This window comes from Macrobrachium rosenbergii, chromosome 50 (assembly GCF_040412425.1).
Source record: "Macrobrachium rosenbergii isolate ZJJX-2024 chromosome 50, ASM4041242v1, whole genome shotgun sequence".
NCBI classification, from domain to species: Eukaryota; Metazoa; Arthropoda; class Malacostraca; order Decapoda; family Palaemonidae; genus Macrobrachium; species Macrobrachium rosenbergii.
The window spans coordinates 3,998,798-4,017,551 of record NC_089790.1 but is presented as its reverse complement, the minus strand read 5'-3'; the positions used below and the strand labels follow the sequence as shown (position 1 = coordinate 4,017,551).

The window sequence follows — 18,754 nt, the reverse complement described above, 5'->3', positions numbered from 1 at the left end:
ATAGTTTGCAGAAGAGAAACTGATGCTATTTTCAGGCCTAAAATAGTTTGCAGAAGAGAAACGTGCTATTTTCAGGCCTAAATATTTTGCAGAAGAGAAACTGGTGCTATTGCTATTTTCAGGCCTAAATAGTTTGCAGAAGAGAAACTGGTGCTATTTCCAGTCCTAAATAGTTTGCAGAAGAGAAACTGGTGCTATTTTCAGTCCTAAATAGTTTGCAGAAGAGAAACTGGTGCTATTTTCAGGCCTAAATAATTGATTTTCATAATGGAAAATGAACTGTAGATTACGCGGATTAAAATCAGGAAACCAGACTTTTCTGGCCGTTATCACTCCAGCGAAAGACAACACTGGGACCACCTGCTACTTGGAAAACAGTGCCATGTCAGTATTCCGATGAAATTTTTGGAGATTTTTCGAGACTGAAGTTGGCTTCTTAAGGATTTGACTTCTCTCAGAAAGACATGTTACCACAAAGGTCAATGTTACGAGTTCCCAATATGGAACTGTGTCAATAAAAAAAAAATAATATAATTCGTAACTACGTTTTCTGTACAGAGTTGATGGATCTTTCTTCACTGGATAAATAAGTGTCGGAAGATGAAAAGACTTTTTTTCTGCAGTTTTTTAATAGGTTCCTCTGATTATTAACAATATAAATATCAAATATACTGACTTCGCCATCATCATTGGTTCAACACTTTTTGTTTATTTATTTATTTTTTTACAAATTTGCACCCATTGGAAAGAACCGTGGGACATCAGTTCCGTTAAGACTTAGTTTTTTTATCCAGAGGGTTTTTCATAGATCTAAGCAAAGAGTAATCTGGCAGTTACTTCATCAGTTATAGAGTTATGCACATACTTGCGCACATTATATATTATATAATATATATAAATATATATATATATATATATATATATATATATATATATATATATATATATATATATATATATATATATATTTATATATATATATATAATATATATATATCGTGCTGTGTACGTATGTGCATAATTCCATTGGATCATGGACTGTATTACCTTTCATGCAGCAGGTGTTCGGGGCGATATCAGTCCCATAAAGACTCAGTTTTATCCAAAGAGCTTTCATTGATCCCTTGCAACAACAGCGTAAATTTTGTTGTCTTATATGCGTTCCGTATATCTATAAAAAGATCTACATGTGGAAATGTAAAACGTTTTACCTAATTTTTACCATTGGGTTCATGACATCTGTTTACTTAATAAAAGAAGTACTTAACTTTGAAGGCCTTCCTACAAAACCTTCTGTGGCCCATGAAGTGGATCCCTGTATTATTTACCATTTATGGTTTGTAGGTTTCTTTAATTACTTGTTCTTGGGAGAAAGATGCCTTCAGGTTCTTCCAGTATCATTATTAGGAACAAAAACCTCACCATCATCTTCATTTTTATCATCATCATTGTCTTCATCATCATCATACTCATCTTCATCTTCTTCATCAACATTATTATTGTTATTATCCTTTCCTCATTGCATTATTATAATTATTATTATTATTATTTTTTATTTTTATTATTATTATTATTATAGTTTCCCTTGTCCTCGTGTTCAGCACCAATTTGCTTTCCTCCTAAATGCCACGGCTGTTGCACAGTGTGTCTGCGTGTGTGTAAACCACCTTTTACAGTCTGTTCATTTCAAATTCTGTTCCTCGGTGGATGTTTGCTGCACATGTGAATCATCCATCAGAACACTGAACGCCACACAGTTTCCTAATTTCTGTCAAGCCTCGTCATTAAGCTTTGGTTTCCCGTTTTCCGTTTCGTTTCCCGTTTTCTTTTTTTTCTTTTCCCGTTTTCTGTTTCTTTTCTCATTTTCACTTATGTTCCCTCTCTCTTTGTCTCATATCCAATGTTATGTATCATCTTTCCGATTTCCAGGTCTCTCTCTCTTCTCTCTTACGAAAATGATTATGACAATGACAATGATTCTAGCTATTGAGGGGGACCAAGTGAGTAACTGTTTGGCCTTGCAACAGCTTGTTCTCTTGCTCCATATTCTCGCTTGTGCATGACGATAAATCTCTATATATATATATATATACTATTACTACTTCTGTTTCTCTCTGGCATGGTCAGATCGTGGTATTGCAGCTGTTGCTACTATTTTGCTACTATTATTGACATGCTTTGATGTAAGCAGAAGTGATTATTATATATTGTCCTTTCAAGAATTATATATATATGTATATGTATATGTATGTATATATATATATATATATATATATATATATATATATAATTGCAGTATATGCATATATATTTACTATGTATATATAGAAAGATAGATCCATAGATAGATAGACAAATATTTATAGATTAACTTCTAGATATCGCCTATTATGTGCATCTCAGGAGGATTGACCTGCTGTGGGTGGCTTTTTCATTCACGCTTCCCATGGAGAGAGAGGGAGAGAGAGAGAGAGAGAGAATATATCTTAGGATTTTAACCAGAAATATATTAATGCCTTCTTTTTGATAACCAACCAATGAGAATGAATTGAAACAATAGACATGCATGGGGAAACAGAACTGAATGATATGTGAGTGAAGAAACAGATCGACATAGATGCCGTGAGTGATCTGCCACGAATGACTGCCTGGACTCTTGAGAACGAGGCTTTTATAGAAGCCCGATCAGCTGATTGTGGCGGCGGTGGTGGTGACATCTGGTGGTGGCTCTCTTGAAAGAGAACCCACAGCAGGGCAGCCGAAGAGGTGCACAACAAAAAAAAGGCTTTGACTTTCTTCCTCTCTCGCTGTAGTTTTTGGGTGTATGTCCCCCTTGACCTCCCTGATCCCCCATACCCACGCCCACGCCCACTTCCCCCCCCCCTTGCCCAGCCCTCACCTTTCTCCAAGTCTTAGTTCCTCAGCACGGTTGAGATTACCCTTACCACCACCACATCGACGAGGGGGACAGTGCCACTTGTACAAAATGAAACTCGTTCCAGCTCTGAAGATCATATAATAGAATGTTCCATTTTTTTTCCATTTTGTTTAGTGAGAAAACATTATCTGAATTTTGCATTCACGTCCTGGTGAGTAGATTTTGGCTAGACCAGTAGGTACAGTATCTATTTATATCAAGGAAACTTGTATATTGTAGTCAGTCGAGTAGTTTCCAGAGACACAAACAGTCTGTGTTAATAAGTCGATGAGTATTTCTGCTTCTGGTAAAGTAACGGAGCTGAAGCTATAGTCTTAAACGAGATACACGCTTCATACACTTACAGGTCTACAGATTGCATATACATGCATATACAGTAACGTATGTTCATCTTCTATAGAATTTCTAAATGATTAATCGTGTTTTATAGTGTTTATAAGTACAAAAAGATGCAATAAGGTGCACGCAAGCAAATAAAAGTAATGCTACAAACGCCCTTATTGATGTTCGTTGCTATTTCTGGTGTTTAACAAAGTAGTTATTGACGAAGAGACGAACTGTTCACTGACATTTTCGCTTACTTATCAATCGACACAGAAGTCACTGACCACCGAATAATGGCTCGGAGAGATACATTCAGCGTCCATTACCACAGACCTTTTGTGCCGAAATGCAACTGAACTTTTAGAAAGTACTGTAGATTGGTCTATTTGCAAGCTGATGTGCAGCATAGGCATCAGTAGAATTTTTGAGAAGCATTCTGTAACGTTTTTTCTGTTTATGCAGTGATGTGTATTGTCGCACTTGAAGGGACGTGATTATGTAGATACTTAAAACTTTGAGCAAAACGTGACCAGAGATTTTATGTAGTTGTTTTCTAAAAAAATGAAGTGTCATTTTTTTTCCTCAATTCCTGGTTATTTTTCTAAAGAATTTTTTGAATTGCATAATTCATCATTGCATTTTGTGTTCAATAGATTCTTCAATATTAGAACTATTATTGGCAAACCTGTTTACACTATTAATGTTATTGTTGTTGCTATTACATTTACTATTTACCAAAACCATTTCAGCCCAGTGTATTGAGAGAGTAAGGAGATATGCCTTATTTCTTCTTGCATGTCAGGAGCCTGAAAAACATTTTCGAACAACCCTATTTTAGGAAACGTTCGATACACAGACCACTGGGTGACCTCTTTTCTTTTTCATTAGCGGAGACTCTTCAGAACTGCAATTTTCCAGATAGAAGCAGTCCACTAGTGTCATAATGAGGGTTAGATGAAAATTCAAGATAAAACATTCTTGAAATATAAAGTTGGTGTTAGTAGCTTTTTGTGTAGAAGTATGAAAAGAAACTTTATGTAGTTTATCTATGCAAAACACCAGCGAAAGGACACGAATTGTGAGGGTGCAGGTGATGAAAAAGAAGAGAGGAAAGAAAAAGAGGATCAGGGAAGTAAGTGTGAGGAAAAAGAGAATCATGGCTGTGAGCATGAGGAGAAAGAGGATCGTGGCTATGAGCAGGAGAAAAAAAAGGATCATAGCAGCGAGCAGGAGCAAAAAAGAATCAATGTCTCTGAGCAGGAGGAAGAAGAGGATCATGTCTATGAGCAGGTCTAAAAAGAGGATCATGGGAATGAGCAGTAGAGAAAAAAGGATCATGGATATGATCAGGAGAAAAAGAGGACCATAGCAGTGAGCAAGAGCAAAAAGGAATCGATTTCTATGAGCAGGAGGAAAAAGAGGATCATGGCTATGAGCAGGAGGAAAAAGAGGATCGTGGCTGTGAGCAGGAGGAAAAAGAGGATCATGGCTATGAGCAGGAGGAAAAAGAGGATCGTGGTTGTGAGCAGGAGGAAAGAGGAGGATCATGGCTATGAACAGGAGGAAAAAGAGGATCATGGCTATGAGCAGGAGGAAAACGAGGATCATGGCCATGAGCAGGAGGAAAAAGAGGATCATGGCTATGAGCAGGAGGAAAAAGAGGATCGTGGCTGTGAGCAGGAGTAAAAAGAGGAGCATGGCTATGAACAGGAGGAAAAAGAGGAGCATGGCTTTGAGCAGGAGGAAGGAGAGGATCATGACTCTGAGCAGGAGGAAAAAGAGGATCATGTCTATGAGGAGGAGGAAGAAGAGAATCATGGCTATGAGCAGGAGGAAAAAGAGGATCATGACTATGAGCAGTAGGAAAAAAGGATCATGGCTATGAACAGGAGGAAGAGGAGGATCATGGTTTTGAGCAAGAGCAAAAAAGAATCAATGTCTGTGAGCAGGAGGAAAAAAGAGGATTATGGCCATTAGCAAGAGGAAAAGTAGGATCATGGCCATATGCAGAGGAAAAGTAGGATCATGGCTATAAGCAAGAGGGAAAGTGGGATCATAGCTATTAGCAAGAGGAAAGGTCGGGTCATGGCTATAAGCAGGAGGAAAAAGAGGATCATGGCTATGAGCAGGAAAAAGAGGATCATGGCTATGAGGAGGAGGAAGAAGAGGATCATGGCTATGAGGAGGAGGAAGAAGAGGATCATGGCTATGAGGAGGAGGAAGAAGAGGATCATGGCTATGAGGAGGAGGAAGAAGAGGATCATGGCTATGAGCAGAAAAAAGAGGATCATGGCTATGAGCAGGAGGAAAAAGAGGATCATGGCTATGAGTAGGAGGAAAAAAAGGATCATGGCTATGAGCAGGAGGAAAAAGAGGATCATGGCTATGAGCAGGAAAAAGAGGATCATGGCTATGAACAGGAGGAAAAAGGGATCATGGCTATGAGCAGGAGTAAAAAAAGGATCATGGCTATGAGCAGGAGTGAAAAAAGGATCATGGCTATAAGCAGGAGGAAAAAGAGGATCAGTACCATGAGCATGAGAACAAATATAGGGATCAGTGTTATAAGAATGAGAAAGGAGAGGATCATGGCCATGTTTAGCAGGAAAAACAGTGTAAAGGTAATGTGCATGAGGAAAAAAAAAAACCAGGAAGGTTGAAAGATGGTAAGAGAAAAAGAATCACAATCTCGGTCAAGGAAAAAGAGTTTATAAGTCCTGAACAAGAGGTAGAGAGGGATCGGTGCCATTAGGAAGAGGACAAGAAGACGATCAGGACCATGAGCAGTTAAAGAAAGAGGAGAAGGATTTTAAGCAGGACGTAAATGAGATAAAAGCCTTGAGCAGGGGCTCAGGATGACCAGGGCCATGGCCAGGAAGAAAATAGAATTCAGGGTCATGAGAAGAAAAAGGATGATCATGATCTTGAGCAAAAGGAAAAACAAAAAAACAAGACTATCGGGTTCAAGCTTGACAGATAAAAGAGAGCCATGGTCACGTGCAGTATAGGAAGGATCAAACCTATGAGTAGGATCTAGACGGTAATCAGAAGTATAAAGGAAGAAAAAGATGAGATAAAGAAGAAATTATTAGGGTCACGATCTGGAGATGAATCAGGATCAGACCTTAAGCAGGATGGAAAATAAAACGATGAAATCCACTAACAAGAAGAGACCAGATCATAAGCAGAAGGCGAAGGATGACTAAGGCCATAAGCAAGAGGAAAACAAGAGAAGGAAATTAGGGTCACGCGCAGGAGGATGAGAACGACCCAGACTATGATTATGATGAAAAAAAGAAGGCTGTGACCACGACAGTCGTCAGGAGAAGGTTGCTGGCACGAGTACAAGAGAAGTAAACATGCCAAGAGAAGAATGAGAAAGAAGGTCAGGTTATGAGAAGCATTAGCAGTGGCACTGGGGCCAAATATGGGATCAGAGGAACAGCAGAACGAAAACCCAATGAACAAGAGGAGGAATCGTAGATAATCCTATTTTTAATGATGGAAATAGAAAAGTTTGACACTTGCCAGAAACAATAATGGCGATGATTACTAGAAGGGAACCAGATGCAGGAACTATACTGCCAATAATAAAAAAATTTTAAAATCACAAAGCTGCCATTCCACAAACTGAAGTGATTAACAAAAGCACTTTTACTGAAACATCTGAATGCACCAATAGAGATGATTGTAGTACATATGGAAATATAATAAGAAGAATAGTATTAATGGCATAGTTATGGTAGGACCAACGGTGTTTACGGATATTGCCTTAAATTGCACATTAATGATTTTGAAAATTGACAACAGCAATTCCAATGACAAAGACAAAAAATTATTTCAACTTTCATTAAGTTAATCCTTTAATTCTGTCTATCGTAACATGACATTCTAAAAATACACTGTTTTCGTTATTGTAAGTGTTTCTTCTGTTGGTTTTAAAAATATTATTATTATTATTATTATTATTATTATTTTCTTTTGAATAAAATCTTCATTTGTTCACTTAGTAAAAATTTAGAAGATAGAATCAATTGTTTTAGATCTATTAATTTTTGCTATTTGTGATGCTTTTAGAAGTTTTTCAACATTATAGAAATAAAACAGTGTCTTACTCTAGTGCTATAAAGACTGAACGTAAATATCTCAACAACTGAAGTAATCAGTGATTCTCTTTTTCTGAAGTATTTTGTTCCATCAGATAGTTGTAACCTAGTTTACAAATACATACTAACATATCACTCATATACACAGTATATATATATATATATATATATATATATATATATATATATATATATATATATATATATATATATATATATATATATATATACTGTGTATAAATATACATATATATTATATACAGTGTATCTTAAATCAAGGTGTTTGTTGTGCATTTGAGAGTATGAATGCTTCTATGTGTGTATGATGATGTAATATATATATACATATATATGTATGTATATATATATATATATAATATATATATATATATATATATATATATATATATATATATATGTATGTATGTATATGGGTCTGTATGTATGTTTGTTGTAATAGCTGCAATGACTTCTTAACATCTTTATCTCTCATGATAGCAGTTTTGATACAAGTTCTACCAAAACCCGTGTAGTATGAAAGAACATTCACCCCAAAAATTTTCCCTCTCATGCTGGGTTCGAATCCAGTGAGGGGGTCCCCCGCTCAGAAGCTGCACCTCTGCTCGCGCTGACCCAGGTTCAAATCACTAGTAAGGGTGGAGAATTTCTCCATTAAATTATTATTACTGTTAGCCAACTTGAAACCCTTTTCGAAAAGCAGATACTACAAGTCCAAGGGCTCCAGATAGGAAAAGAAGCCCTGTTTGGAAAAAAGGAGAAAGTCTTAGTAAAGGGACCAACAGTACTGGTTATAAGGACAAGAAAACCAGTAAGTAATTATTCATTCATGATTTGCCGTCAGGAAGATTCAGAAGCAAAGTCAAAAGCTCTTTAGCCATGGCAATTAGCAGGAGAAACAAAACTCAACCACTCCTTATGGGAGGCATTGAGACCACCCACAAACGCAAAACAGCCCTTTCTATCATGTTTCTGTATATTATAGGGTCATGATTTTGACCAGAGTCAAGTGCAGCATCGCCCAAGTCTAGTTTGCAGTTGATGGAACTCAAATCAAAATTCTTATCACATACACAAACCTTTATTATTTGAGTTTCATGCCACCCACATTCCTAAGAGGACCTGTTAGAAGCCGGATACTCATTACAGATCTACACTGCCGTCGACCTTGCCCTTGGAATGACATCACATAAAAACCATTAGTTTCCCTGAAGTCATAAGTGAGGAGCTCACATGGACTTCTCACTAAGAGACCAAAGTATTTGTATAGATAGAAATCAGTAAAAGGGTTTTTTTTTCCATACTTAAAAACAAACTTAATAATGATAACGACAGCACTATGAACATGAAAATGACTAAATACGGGGAAAAAATATCAAGAGAATCCATACACAAGACTATAAAAAGTCGAGACACCATACAAGGCTATCCACTGCGACAGAAGTGGATATACATACACACACACACACACACACACACAGAGCCTGTCTACGGAAATATGTGCAATAGTGTGGAAATCAACAAATATCTTTCTTGTTGGCTGAATGGATAAGTCAGTGTATATTCCTATATCAAACCCAAAAGACACAGGTGCGAATCCTGGCCGGGCCCAACGCACTTATCACATATATCTTTGGGTATAGATTATTCCAAAGGTTTTCGAGAGCTTATAAAAGCACGTGGACATATTGTTTTGACAGTTACTTGGGATATTCCTCATTAGATCAGTCTGATGTAATACAGAAATGCTTTCCTATGCTACTAATCTACACATCTCTACAGTTTTGCTATTCATGATTTTACAACATGGTGCATTTGGTAGAGAAATTTAAGTTTGAGTTATTGATACATACATACATATATATATATATATATATATATATATATATATATATATATATATATATATATATATATATATATATATATATATTTTTTTTTTTTATCTTATACCGGGTTCCATCTCGTGTTTTATTTTAGTTGAAGTCGTATTTCATACTAGGTTCCGACTGGCAGTTGGCTGGATCTCAGTCATTTATAAGGTTTCATAAAATGTTTGACGAGTTTTGTCAATCTCCAGTTACAATTCCAAAATGGTCACTCAACAAAAGAAAGGTGGTTACTGAAATACACTTCGCAACACCCTCATTTTTTTATGATTCAACACAGAAGTGTGTTTATTGTTCATTGAGGTTTGCAAGCTACTCGAGCATCTGGGTGAGCTTCCCATTTCACTGTGAGTCACATATCACCTCGTGGAACAGAACAAGATTATTCAGACAAAGTGGAAGACGGTCATCTTCTAGTACAGGGAGGGACGCCCTTATTGATCATTTTGGCAAAAGCCCGGAGCAGATTCTTTGTTAAACGATCAATATGCAGGCAGTGCATATTGATTAAAGCTTGTTCCTCTACAGGGTCCCAATCTGCAATCTTGCCCTTAGTCTCTGCTGGACATTTGCTCCTATTTGATATTGAAAGAGTTAAAAGTTTCCCGTGATCAAAGCTGCAGGTATCCACAAATAACACATTTAAAGGTGCTTAAGTCATGGTTGATGTCCTTATGGTAGTCATACTTAGGTTGACAATCTAGAGCATCGCCTACCAAGATTATAGTGGTGGCTAATAGCATTAGTACTTCTGGATGAATTACTGTATTGTAAACAGTTTGGTGTAACAAAAACGCCTGTTTTGTATCAAGTGTAAAAAATAATTACTAAAAAAATAACAAGTAATTAATTTTAAAAGTCGATAGATTTCTCAGGTGATGCGTTAAATCTCCAAGCTATCTAGGAAAGTTGTTTGAAAAGCCAAACAAGATTAACAGAAACATGAGAAAGTGTTGGTTTTTTCTCTGTGGAGGGCGTGGCTCCATCTCTAATGGAGTCTCGTGCTTTTCAGCATAGTGCTCACTGGACTTTATTATACACAAGGAGTTTTTCCTTTTTTTATTTATTTCTTTCCGTTTCTGCCTGAGATTTATGTCAAAGCTAACTCTTGTGATGATAGATGAAGTGAACTGGCAAGATAGTCAAAAGTCTGATGCTTTCCAAGAAGTTTCAGAACTGCGTTGTAAGTTTGTAAGAATTAGTTCCCTTTGCATAGTATCCACGTCAATGAGGGCATGTCATGTTGGTTAGTGTAGCGTGCATACTGACTATTCCCGTAAATGCATCATTTTAGTAATTAGGTACACATACCCGTGCCCGAGCAAGGTTAACATGCGTAGGTAAGAAGAAATTCTTCTTGTTCTGTGCTTACAAAAATTATATATATATAAATATATATATGTGTATATATATATTTATATATGGAAAATTTCATTACAAAATATAAACATTATTTGCAATGGTAGTAGTGTGTTTGAAAGCACGAGGTGTCTCTCTAGTTCAGCCCACCAAAAATTCAGCTCCCATAGTTTTCATTATGGAATGGACACACAAACAAAAAAATATAAAATGTTCCTGAATGGCAGTGAAGATAGTTTGTAAGAGAGGGAAATTGTGATATATATTAATAGAGTTTTATAAAATTAAAGTATTGAAATGAAAGAAACTTGGCCTGGTCAGGAAAGTACGTACTGTATTCTGATTTCAGAATGGTGGAGTTATTCTGTGAAAGAATGGGTGGCGAAAAATTAAAAGGAATATTTATAATGACGAAACTGTACGAGAAAACGACAATTCTCAGTACTGATTAAGTCGAAGAAGAATATGGGATATATTTCCAGACATGAAACTGACGACATTGGAATATAGACCCTGCCTGGTGGGTTGTAGGTATTCCTGGTATGGGCGTTCCTCCGACTATGTTGTTTAAATTAAAGTTACTGCAATTAACTAATGCATGTACACGAAAAGTACTCACATGCAAACACACTCATTTAATGAGCCTCCACTCGTATATATATATATATATATATATATATATATATATATATATATATATATATATATATATATATATATATATATATATATATATACAGTATATGTATACACATATGTGTGTATGTGTTTTTGTATGAATGTCTGTGTGCAGCCATATTGGCTTTGTGACTGTACAAGTATGACAGTGGAATTACAAGTTTTTAGGACCTTTAACTACTTTTTCAATGCTGCCTTCTGAACATCTTGGTCTCAAAATTTCCTCATAAATAGAAACGGAAGTTTGATATCGTTTTCCTGCAGCTAACTCTTTATGCGAATTACTCAGTTTTTTTTTTTTAAAGATATCTTTTTTGAAGAATGGCTGTGATTGATACTGTTCCGAAGTATCTCAGTGTTTACCCAAACTCCCAAACTGAATTTTTATTCAAGAAGCACAGAAGTCTTTGTACCAGCTTCTTGCAGCATTGGTGCTTCAAGTCCTCATAACTGACCTTTCTTGATATATATCTGGGTCACGAATCGGACTTCATATTATTGTCGATGAATCTGCTGCTTCTTATTTTCCTATTGCAAAGGTAAATCCATTATTCTCTCATATATTTTCAGTTGTCTCCTTTTAAAGAACTATGATGGTCACCTTCTGAGTGCTATTTCCTACTGGTTCGGTTAACAAATGCTGTTCTTTTCTGTTCTCAGTAGTCTCCTAACTCATTCTAACTGGCCATTTTCCCTTATTTGCACTCTAAGAAGAAGGAGATCTGGGTGCCCTGTGCCCTGTATCCGACCTCAGCAGACATTCTTCTCAGTAGGACCTCTTCTGCCATTAGAATCTCTTCCACCATTTCCACAAGAATGACTGGATTTTATTCAAGTGGGGATGCTGGACTGTTTATCTTAGACATTTTGACTGCCAAGTAAATTCCCTTGGCCTTTATATTCCTTCTTATACCTGACCAAAGTTGTAGCCTCTAGTTTCAAATGGTTTTTCTAATATATCTTTTCTGTCTTAGAATGATTATTCTCTTATTCTCTCCTTCGATCCTAAGGCTTTCCCCTGTGGCGTAAAGGTTGGATACTTTTTAAATCGGGAACCAAAGGAATGTTGGTAGCCTTTTGTGACGTAAGCTACGAATATATATATATATATATATATATATATATATATATATATATATATATATATATATATATATAGATACATACATATGTATGTATATATATGTATATACTGTATATCTGTATATATATATAATATATATACATATATATATATACTGTATATAAATATATATATATATTTATATATATATATGGAAAACATAGTGTATTGTGTAAGTGGAATGCCATGTAAATTTTGAACAGGAAGCTCTTATCTCCCCTTACTCATATCTTAACAGAACCGTTTGATAATGCCATGAAAAAAATAATATGATCATCTGGAAGTAATGTTGTAGAGATCATTGAATAATTTCCATTTTGTTGACAAAAAAAAAATCAAAACAACAACAACAGAACCCAAGAGTAGTAGGTTATATAGGTGTTGATGTTGTGATGTTGATGTTGGTGTTATAGTTTTTTTTTTTTTTTGGCCTGGTTTGAGTGCATTCCTTTTAATGAATGAAACATGGGAATTGTGGTTTAGTGCTCAGCCTGGAGGCGGAGGCGAAGAAGGTGGTGCCCTGAGCGGCGGAGGCGGCGGTACGAAGCAAGCCACAGGCCCCGCCACTTCGCCAACTTCCCTACTGGGCTCCCACTTGCTTCTGATGCCCGCGTCTCTGCCCCAAGTTCACCCAAACCGCCGATCCACCCTGCCACCCCTTGACAGGACGCCGCCATTGCCCAGACCTGCAAGGTGATCATCCTATTTATTATTTCTCTCTCTCTCTCTCTCTCTCTCTCTCTCTCTCTCTCTCTCTCTCTCTGCTCTCTGTATCTCTGGATCTTCTGCCTCTCTGTATGTCTGGATCTTCTCTTTCACAGCTCTCTCTCTCTCTCTCTCTTTCTCTCTCTCTCTCTCTACTCTCTCTGTCTGGATCTTCACAGCCTCTCTGTATCTCTAATCTCATCTCTCTCTCTCTCTCTCTCTCTCTCTCTCTCTCTCTCTCTCTCTCCCTCTCGTGACTTTTTATATAACGATCCTGTGTGACTTTTGTTTCTCTTTTCATTCAACCTTTGCACACTCGATTGCGTCACCAGTCTCCTCCTCCTCCTCCCACTGTGGCTCACACAAGCACGTCTCATTGTGACCCCTTCTACCTCCCCCCCCCAACCCCTCCCCCCTCCGGAAAGCATGGAAAAGGTACTGCTGCACTTAAGTCTCGAAGCAGTTCATGCCTGCCCTCTTCCTGTGTCCGGTAATCTTTATAATACGAGATGTTTTTGTCGATGTTTGTTCTTATGCATGACGTGATTATATTATCCCTTTTCTCAGTGGTCATGTTAAGGTATATACACATCTCTCTCTCTCTCTCTCTCTCTCTCTCTCTCTCTCTCTCTCTCTCTGATATTCATTCTGCATTCTTGCATAACAGTGAAAACATGCATGAACACTGCCCTCTGTCATAACAGCACATACTGTGCTTGCACGAGTGTTCAGAGCCCAACTGTACAACTCTGAAAGAGTAGTGTGGGGCTCTCTGCAGAAACATTCTACGCCACGAGACCAGACTGAAATCACAATATCTCCTACTTCCTATTCTTGGACAGTGGAACTAACTTCTATAGGCATTATGACTTCCACACGCTCAAACTGTTTGATATCTCTGCTTTTGTTTTTATTTCCAGTGTGGATTTCCATCGTAATCTCTATTTTTATACTTTCTATTTTATACTTTATATGGCATGACATTGCAAATCTGTTTCACGTCATTTGCGTTTCTGTTCGAACTTGTTTTTGTTCAGTGCACTTATGGATTACTTAAATTGGTTTTTTCCTCACGAATATTTCTCACTGATTAGCATATTGTTATGATTTTAATATTTCTAGTTGCTGTTCATTACTTATCTGGAGAAGATTGATGAATTTTCATCTTGTTATTTTAAATAAACTTGCATTTTAATGTTTATGTATGACCCCAACATCACAGTTAATTCTCATATTCAAAAAATATTCATTTTAAAGTTTTTCCATTTTTGGGGGAGGATTTTCAGTTTGAAGTACTGAAAAAATATTACTAAACTAAAAGCTTTAAATAAAATCTGACACATAAGAACTGATAAGAAAAATTTTACAACACTACATTCACAAATACATAAATAGACTCAGGTACTGAATGTTTTGTTCAAAATATCCATTGAATTTTGACAAATCACTTAAACGCAATGATGATAAAACACGCCTGATGGCATGACAATTAATGATATTTGAATTCCAGGTGCTTTAGAAATAAGATATTGGCATCAGAGATAAATTGATAAATTTATTATGTGTCTGTGTACACGGTAACAGACACATTATCTGTTACTGATACGAACTTAAACGTTCATATACTGTACACACAGACACAGACACGGACATACACACACACACACACATATCACAAGGCTTGTGACGATAAGTTTATTTTAAAAAAAAGTAAGGAATTCGCTTTAGGTTAAGTGGTCATTGTGGCTTTTGAAAATACATGTATATCTGCTGGAAGCAGCACTTAGATATAATCTGAGTTTGTGTGTGTATGTGTGTGTGTTGTGGTTGTGTGTGTGCGTGTGTATACACCCCGGACATAATTCTTTTATACCTCTCTGCAGGGCTCTTTCCTTGGGGTATCCATGAGCAGGTAATTCCATTCATAATTCTTTACAAACCTGGAAAATGGTTTTGCTTGTGCTTTCTTGCATTGCAACTAAAATTGTATAAAATTAAGGATTACTGATGATGAAGATTATTAAAACAAACACCTAAAAGCTTCAGCTAGAACAACTCATGTAATGGACGAGATTGTTCTAAACGAGACAAGGTTAATTCAAATGAATCTTTCAGCATGCAAAGCAGACGTTTCACGAATATAGTCTTTGGCACGTAAATATAACATGGAAAATGGCAGTAAGCAAAGAGCAGTCAGAAAATAATAATAATAATAATAATAATAATAATAATAATAATAATAATAATAATAATAATAATAATAATAATAATAATAACACATCCTGAGCTCAGAGAGAGAGAGAGAGAGAGAGAGAGAGAGAGAGAGAGAGAGAGAAGCTTGCACTTAGCCACACGTTTCTTAGACCTGACCTGTAAAAGCTGTAATCTAGTTGAAGCACCTTGCTTTTCCACTAAGTCATCCTCTGCAAAATATTGCAGCAGGTACTGTTGAACACTGTTGGTATGCTCTACCAAACCAGCTGTCTGAATCTGTAAATATTGTAATGAATTTACATAACATGTAGTTTAAAATCTTCTGTCATTGCTTTTTACGTTAGAACGAAGAAAACACAGAAAACGGAAAATGTCGACGGTTGCATGATTAATAATGAAATACCTTTGATTATGTATATATATTTATAATTATATATATATATATATATATATATATATATATATATATAGAGAGAGAGAGAGAGAGAGAGAGAGAGAGAGAGAGAGAGAGAGAGAGAGAGAGAGAGAGAGAGAGAGGGCTGAACCACCACAATATAAATAAACTTGTCTTAGCCAAACACTAACCAATTCGCTTTTAAACCACTTGAGATATTGTACGTGGGTACGACTGGTTTCAGATGCCTCTTTTTAAGGGTGCAAGAATCCTAAAAAAAAAAGGGAGTAAATAATATTGAGAAGGATGTAATATTAAAGCGAAATAAAGTTGAATTACAGATCTAGAATCGTAGAGAGAACAGTTAGCTCTAGAAGAGAGCCAAGGAATGCAGTATTTCCTCAAGTAAAGCATGTTTAGACAAATCATGTGGGCATTTTTCAACAATATCCAGATGGTAGTGGAATATGTTTCCCCATGTTTTATTTTTACGTCATGATTATGCAAATCTAGAAAATGCCTACTTTGCCCAAGCTCATAAAATCATATATTCTTTTATGACGTGATATTTATTTGTTATTTATCTGTAAATAAATTTTGCTCGTCATTTTTGTATTAAAATGAAAGCTAACCTATATCAGTCCCAAAGGATAAAGACTCCATCCATTTTTACTCTTCCTACACACTTCTTTAGTATTCCCATATTAACATTCCTGAATTTAAAAAAAATGAGCAATCTAAATGAGAACAAATAAGTCAGGTATACTTAGATCAGTTTTCAAAATTCGTCTCGTAGAAAAAGATCAATTGGCAAACAGTCTATTCCCCGAGTGTTCTTGAAGATATTTGCTGCCAGAAAATTATTGTACTACTACGACCTCGAATACCTGTCTATACTAGCAGACTTTTATGCGTTAATAAGCGTATGGAACGTACATTATGCATATGATTGTGATGTATGACTGGTACACACTTGTATACGTGGATATTAAAATGTATCTTTGCGTGCTACGCGTAGCAGACTCTTCAGCAAATATTTTGGCCCAAACAATACTTGGTGAGGGACATTCCTTTTGAGATCTCCGGTAATCTCATCCTAAGGAAATTAGCAAGCAGCATTTTTCTCTCATCCTTTCAATATAAACTTTTTTTATCTGTTCTCTTTTTCATTTTGAGATGACGTGTACACTTGCTTAAACATTTAAAACTCCTTCTTCCTCGGATCAGGGATCTTAAGCATTTAAAACTCCTTCTTCCTCAAGAATCAGGGATCTTGTAAACGTTCGTATGACACATGACTCGGATCTGTTTCTTATCGCCTTCTCTAGTCAAAATTATCATATCTGTGAGATGTTTCTGTTCCCTGTGGGAATTCTTATAACGCAAACACGCCCATAATGACAACTATAGCCTTGTATTTTATGCTGTGGAATTGCATATCCTGTAACCACACGTTCTTTAAGATCATTTATTAACATTTTAGAGGAATGGGGTTTTGTACGAGTCATTCTGGAATAGAAACTCTCAGCTGGCTGAGATATTTCAATATTTCAAAGTGTTGTCACTACCACCCACCTCTGCCTTCAGAGTCTTGTAGACATTGCATAGTTAATGGTACTTCAGGTTTTCCGGACCTTCCTCTCTATTGCACTTTTATGTTTCTCTGGGTGAGAATCTTCTGCATCGGGGATTTTTCCTGTTCGGGGATTAATCCGTCATTTTTAAACGTACTGATCGCTTCGGTATAGGTACACACATCAACAAGGACTAAAGGTGATATGTGTTGCTATATTGGTCCACACTCCCTATTCGCTCTTCGTTCCTGGTCCTCCTTTCTAATTGTTTCTTTCAGAATTTGGAAATGTTACTGTAAGAAGAAAATTCACATGGAAACCACCCATAATGGCTGTCTTAAGATTGCTCTTTGTAGGAATTGCTTGGAAGGAAGCAGTCATCTCATTAGCATTTACATAACAGTTCCTGTAGCTGTTTACCTCAGGTGTAGAAGGACCAGACTGCTAAAAATAATAATACTGTAGGAAACTACAAGTATGTAATTTTTTTTTTAAGGCTGTGATGCTTTAATGTTTAATATTATCTTTGCTACCCTTTACCTTCTCTTACTTCCTAATTAGCACCATATTTTTTGGAAGTTTGAATTTCAAGTAAATGGGCCATGTGGGCTTGTTCTATATGAATAGGGCTCAACTTCTGAATAATAATAATAATAATAATAATAATAATAATAATAATAATAATAATAATAATAATAATAATACCCAGTAATGTACACAATCTTCTTCAAAGGGATATTCCACCTTGGTCCCAAATTCTTAACACCGCTCCCTCGCCATGGGTGGTTCTTTTGGGGCGTTGTTCAAAGGCTGTTATTGCAAAAACAGAAGAGCTATATCTCAGATTTTAAAGGTTGTAAATAGGTTTCGACCTAGTATGTATATACAACAACATAAAGTAAGTATGTATATATGCAACTTAAGTCAAGTATTAGAACACGTGTTAGCACACATCAACCAGCACTCACGCATACATGCATATGTATATTTTATATATATATATATATATATATATATATATATATATATATATATATATATATATATATATATATATATATATTATAATATAAAGTATCTGCAAAGAGATTCAAGTATAAACAAACTGATTGGCATTTACTATGTACCAAATAGTTACAGAATTTGCGGTGATGTGTATCGAGGGATTACCTGATGAAATCATTGAAACAGTGGTTAGAAATCTCTTTCATCTGATGACTTATTACGGCATATCACAACAATGCTTCACCCACTGAATCTTGTTGAGAGTTTTCTCACCAGCATGTGGATGCATCCGAAATTTAAAAAAATAAAATAAAAAAAAACCGATGGTTTTACTCCTGATACTTGCACGCATGTCCTTGTGAGCCTTCTTACACGCGTCCTTCTCTCGCCATTCTTCTTCTTCTTCTTCTTCTTCTTTCTTCTTCTT

At 36.1% G+C, this 18,754-nt stretch overlaps 1 protein-coding gene across 6 annotated transcripts in view; it reads left to right on the top strand.

Annotated features, from left to right (window-relative positions):
- Positions 1 to 18,754, top strand: part of LOC136832509 (uncharacterized) — a 52,485-nt gene that overhangs the window by 21,446 nt on the left and 12,285 nt on the right. For all 6 annotated transcript variants that reach the window (XM_067093418.1, XM_067093419.1, XM_067093423.1 and 3 more), the window contains exon 3: positions 12,919 to 13,128. In XM_067093418.1, coding sequence (XP_066949519.1) covers positions 12,919 to 13,128 — 210 coding nt within the window. The remainder of the gene's footprint in view (positions 1 to 12,918; positions 13,129 to 18,754) is intronic.